The sequence below is a fragment of the Equus quagga genome, unplaced genomic scaffold, assembly GCF_021613505.1.
Source record: "Equus quagga isolate Etosha38 unplaced genomic scaffold, UCLA_HA_Equagga_1.0 73442_RagTag, whole genome shotgun sequence".
In the NCBI taxonomy this organism is placed as follows: Eukaryota; Metazoa; Chordata; class Mammalia; order Perissodactyla; family Equidae; genus Equus; species Equus quagga.
In genome coordinates, this window is record NW_025802777.1 from 1,765,538 (window position 1) to 1,771,215 (window position 5,678).

A 5,678-nucleotide genomic window follows, 5' to 3' on the forward strand; every position below is an offset into this window, starting at 1 on the left:
CTGAGTCCCTTTTTTGTGCAGGATGTCCTTAGGGAGAGCCTTTGGGGTCAGATCCTCCCAGGGGATGGAGAGGAGGGGAGAGCAGTAGGACTGATTGGATAGAGGGACGAGTCAAGCTATGACGCTGGCACTCAGCGGCCTCAGTTGATGCCATGGGAAGCCCATTGTGTCCTGTGGGTGTTCTGGCAACAGGTTCATTTTGCCCACCACCCGGAAAGCCAAACACCGAGACGACGAGATTGCAGCAGAGAGAGGGTTTAATCACAAGGTAGCCACGTGAGGAAGTGAGAGCATGAGCCTCAAATTCAACTTCCCTGAAAATGGGGACTCAAGGACATTTATGGGATGAGGGGCAAGGTGGTCTGAACTGTGGAGACAGGTGATTGGAAGTGAGGAGAGGTGAGGCAATTGATGATCTGTGCAAGCGTAGTCAGACTCCGTATCTATTCACAGGATGCATGTTCACAAAATGGCAGCATTAGCATAGGGTGGAGTTTTTAGCCTCTTGACATCAAAAGTCACCTATCGGACATCTGCATGGGCCCAGTTGATTGGTTAGTGGTCTCAACTGGCTTGAAGTGAACAAGGGGTTCTAATTCCTGAAAAATAGCTCAAAACACCCATTGCTGTGGTGACCCAGGCTCCAGGGAGATGTCCTCTATAGGAGCCTAGTGGAAGTCAGACAGCATATTGCCCAAACAGCACAGTTAACAATGGGTGGGTTAAACAGCTAAAAGCTATAATCAGTCATTGCAAAAAGGAAAAAAACTTAAGTTCTTAGCTACTGAATCATCAATGGCTAACTCTCTGTCGATTTCAACCCCTCATAGTCTTTGGTCATTCCTCATTCTTGAGGAATTTGGGGCAAAGACCCATCTAGCTACTTCCTGCTGAATCGGGGCATAGATCTGGGTTAGAGGATGAAACTGTCTAGCGCTCATTTGGAAATATTCTCTTGTTCTCGGCTTCAGGTTGACATTTTACATGATTAGAATTCTGTGTCTTGCTCAACAGTTTTGGAACAACATCGAAAGACACATTTTATAATCAAGTATTAGAATAGAAGGATGAAAAGGACAGACAAGCCAAATTTCAAGAGTCCTTGAAAAATAGACCTAATCTCCAGTATGGCCTCCATCTGATCTCCAGGTGGGGCAGACCTCTGGTCCCAGTTCCTGATAGTCCTTTGTTTACTGGATGTGCATCAGAGACTGGAGCAATGCCCTATATCCTGATCTTTCAGTTGTCATTGATGATGGCTGTCAACACAGACTCTCTGCCTGGGGGTCACCACATTCCTAAGGAACTCAGAAGCAAAGTTATCAACTTATAGCAGCTGGGAGGGGCCCTAAAATCTACAGAGCTTGTCTGGGCTAGTTAATCAGAGGTCATTCAAAGTTACAATATGGTTTCTTTTCTACAATATGGCTTCCCTTATGTCAACCTTGTGTTGAGCCGATATCAACGGGTCTTTACCCCCTCACCTTGGTCAGTGACGGGCTGCAGGTGACCTGGGCAAGGTGGCTGACAGCACCTGCAGTGACAAGTCCTTTCTGAAGAGGAGCCGGGCAGCACTTCTCCATGGCTCACAGCAGTCTTTCTGAGATGTAGGGAAGGTGCCCTGGAATGTGGGTTATTCTGGGTGGGAGTCCTTCTGTTGTGAGTAATTGAAAGACAGCTCAAACTGGCCTAAGTGAAATAATACTAATACTAATTGATTGGTTCATACAACTGGAGAGTCAGGCGTAGAGACAGCCTCAGGCATGGCTGGATCAGGCCTCTGCTCTTGTGGGCATTGGCTCTGCTGTCTTCCCTTTGGAGGCGAATGCTCATTGACTTTATCAAATTGTCACCGAATCAGCTCAAGAACCCTGGAGAACAGAGAGCTTCTCTTTCTCAATATGGTCATCGAAACTCTTGGGAATTAGAGTTATCAAACCAATGGTGCCCATCCCTGAACCAGTCACTGCAACTGGGATGGGATGCTCTGTGTGCCAGGCGGGTGGAACTTCAGGTGGGGAGGGGCTGTCCCCTGAGGGAGAAGCCGGGCCTGCTCTCAGCAGGAGGGAGGGTGCCTCGGGGGAGGGAGCGCCGCCCCTATTCCTGTTTCTTTTGCTTCAGGCGCCGGAGAGCCTGCCGAGGAGGCCCAGGCTCTGACGGACATTTCAGAGGAAGAGACCGATTCATTGAGGCCCGGAGAGGAAGACGGAGACGCTGCCACAGAGGAGGGCCATGAGGACGGCGGGGAGGAGTTCCGATATGACAACCTAGACCAGGGTGAGCCGCTCTGGTGGAGCGAGGAGGGTGGGAGGGAAGTGAGGGCCGCGCACACACAGAGCCGAGCTGGAGGGTCGTCCACCTTGGGCCAAGGCTGTCCTTGGGCCGGGCCTGAGGGACTGGGAGACGGTCTCTGAGGACCCGCTAAGAACTCATGTGACACCCATAAGAAGGCTGCTTCTTCCTGGGTCCTCCTGCAAACGTGTGACTGCTGGGTGCCCTGCGTGTCCTCCTCTCCATCAGTTGCCAATCTCCATTTTCGCCAAGAGAGCAGGCCGCACGCAGGGTCCCATCAGCAGTTTATAACATGGCTCTATTTAACTGCACGATTTTTACAGTGGCTGAGTCACAGCAGTGTGAGCAGAGGCCAGTGGTGCTGGGAACCAGCTCTGTTTAAGTGGGTTTGAATGTACCATTAATCTAGAAGCTTCCGCCTCTGCAGGTCCTGGAACAGGGATGTGAGTGAGTTTCTTCTTTAACATAGCTAGCAGTGAGAGTTACAGAGCCCACTCAGCAACAAAGAAGAATTCTAAATTTCATGAATTTAAAATAGCATCTTATGAGAATGTAGCAAAGTCCTGCTTTTCTTTTTATTAATACGAGGGCCAAAAAGTGACATATTTCATTCATAAAGCTGGTTGCATTTGGATGGTATATACAGGTAAGAGAGAATTACTGAACATGCTCTCACTTACATGAATAGTCTTCACATTTACGTTTGAAAATATCTTTTGCCTAGTTTATTACTAGTACCAAAAGAAAAACTATAAAAGTATGCATAAAATTTAACCTTCCAGAGGCCAGCCTGGTGGCTCAGTGGTTAAGTTTACGTGCTCCACTTTGGTGGCCTGGGTTTTCTGGTTCAGATCCCGGGTGCGGACCTACACACCGCTTGTCAAGCCATGCTGCGGCGGCATCCCACATATAAAGTAGAGGAAGATGGGCACCGATGTTAGCTCAGGGCCAGTCTTCCTCAGCAAAAAGAGGAGGACTGTTGGCAGATCTTAGCTCAGGGCTAATCCGCCTCAAAAAAAGAAAAAAAAAATTAACCTTCCATTTTTTGCCTGATAAATGCTTAATATTTATAATATTATTTATTACAAAAAGATCTGTTAGCAAATAAAGAATCTTAAAATAGAAAAATGTTAATATGGAGTATATTCTGTTTCTCTTTTCTTCCCAGGAAATGCTAGCTTTGAAGAAGAAGAAACTAGACAATTAGATCCACCAGAATGAGGGTGCAGCCCAACGCTTAGGAGATTGTATTGTGAAAATGCTCCGTTATGCGGACGTTACTTAATTCATTCACAGTGATCAGTTATTCATCTTTTTTTACTTAGTTGTTTGTTAAAATGGTTTACAATTGCAAATAGATTTCCTCCTTATCTTTAGTTTATGAGACAACTTCTGTTTCGAGTTCCTTCAACTGAAAGTTACCGGGTTATTTTGACATGGTTTTTAGTGGTGTGTGTGTGTGTGTGTGTGTGTTTCAGCAGTCTTCACCTATTCGAGGAGAAAACTAGGATAAAGAAAAGTGTCACACAGCTGTAACCCTACAGAAGATGGTTAATGGAAGTGGATTTCAGGCTGAGCTAGTGGAGTAATTGTATCCTAAAGCTCCTCTCAGATTTCCCTCAAAGGAGTTAGAAAAACACCTAGAATATAAGAATTCCTGTGTGCAGTTCTCATTAAACACCACATAGTAGATACGCCCCGAGCTGGGGTGAGAAACCGTCAGCTGCCATTGGAGGGGCCGCTCCCGCCCCGTCCATGTCTTCAGCATTCACTGTGGATTTTGGCTCCCCGAAGGGTCCCTGCCGATGGCCGAGGGGCAGCGGCCCACAGGTGTGGTTTCAGCCTGTTGTGTACACTCTTCAGGTCTCCTAGAGGGGAGGCCAATGCCGAGGCCACATTCACGTTTCTTGAGTAGGGGCCCGTCCTGACTCCTCCCCCCTCTCCCCGGCACCACTGCAGGCCCTGCTGTTGTAAAGTCACAAACTCTGGGAGGAGCCCCTGCCTCCTCTCCTGCCAGCTCTGCTCACCCATCCTCCTCTGTCCCCAGGGTCACTCAGCAAGAGTCGTCGATTCGCCCAAAAATGTCCTTCACAGTTGGTCTGCCCAACCCTGATCCCTCTACCTCCCCCGCGCCCCCCTTTTCACCTAGCCTCCCGAGTTAGGAAAAACTCGGTCTGCCTCCTGTATTTCTCATTCACCCTCACGCTACTGCCATACTCGCAACACTGCTGACACAGATATGTGGGCTTTTTTCCCCCCACACCAAGCAAGTCTGTGACACCAGCTGGATGTCCTACGATTTGTCTCGATTCTGACACTATCTACCAAGCGCCAGATCCCACAGGTTAAGGGCTCAGTCCACTTCAGATGCCAATCAAGAATGGTCAGGGCCCAGGTTCCCTACGACGTCTGTCAACTTGGCTACAAATCGGAGGTTCCCTCCTCTCCCTTGGATGCAATTATTTGCTAGAAGAGTTCACAGAACTCGGGAAACACTAACTAGTTTATTAAGGGATATTGTCATATAAGAGTACAGGTGAGCAGCAAATGAAGAGACACAGCATGTGTCTGGGAGGGTCCCGAGTGCGGGAGCTTCTGTCCTCGTGGAGCTGGGGTGTGTCACCTCCCGGTACACGGATATGTTGCCAGCCTAGAATTCTGAACTCCGTCCTACTGGGATTTTCATGGAGGCCTCATCACGAGGCGTGATCGATCATTAACTCCATTTCCAGTCCTCTGCCCTGTCCGGAGAATGGGGCATGGGACTGAAAGTTCCAAGCTCCTAATCGTGGCTTGTTCTTTCTGGTCACCAGCCCTCATCCAGGAACCATTCAGGAGCCCACCCAAAGTCACCTCATTAGAACAAAAGACACTCCTGTCACCCAGGAAATTACAAGGGTTTTAGGAGCCCTGTGCCAGGGACGGGGTCAAAGACCAAATATTAAAACAAAAGATGCTCCTGTGCTCACGACACTTAGGAAATTACGAGGGTTTCAGGAGCTCTGTGCCAGGAACCGGGGGCAGAGATCAACCTATATGTGTTTTCTATTATCTCACATCACCCACCGTTTCACCTCCTCAAGAGGGTCTTCCCTGACGTAGGCTGTTTTAGGCCCCTCCTTGGTCTTCTATCTCCTAGCATTCTTTTGCTTTTCTTTATGCCATTTGCCATAATTTGCATTTCATTCATTCATTCATTCAATGAATGTTCCCGAAAACCAACTATGTGCCAGTGTGCTTGGCGCTGGGGTTAGAGCAAGGACGCTCTCCAGGTGTGGATTTCCCCCTGTGAAGAAGTTGGTAGTGAAGGAAAAGTAGTCAGACTTCCTCGAACATATTGCCAATGAGCCGACCATTTAAAGAAGGCATCCTCGCTCAACCGCCAT

The 5,678-nt window shown here is 48.4% G+C and overlaps 1 protein-coding gene across 1 annotated transcript in view; it reads left to right on the top strand.

Moving 5' to 3' along the window:
• The window catches only part of RSPH1 (radial spoke head component 1), a 21,807-nt gene extending 18,147 nt beyond the window's left edge, over positions 1-3,660 (top strand). The window contains exons 7-8 of the mRNA XM_046651740.1: positions 2,038-2,277; positions 3,461-3,660. Of these exons, the coding sequence (XP_046507696.1) occupies positions 2,038-2,277; positions 3,461-3,513 (293 nt within the window). The 3' untranslated portion in view covers positions 3,514-3,660. The remainder of the gene's footprint in view (positions 1-2,037; positions 2,278-3,460) is intronic.
• Positions 3,661-5,678: the final 2,018 nt, after the last annotated feature.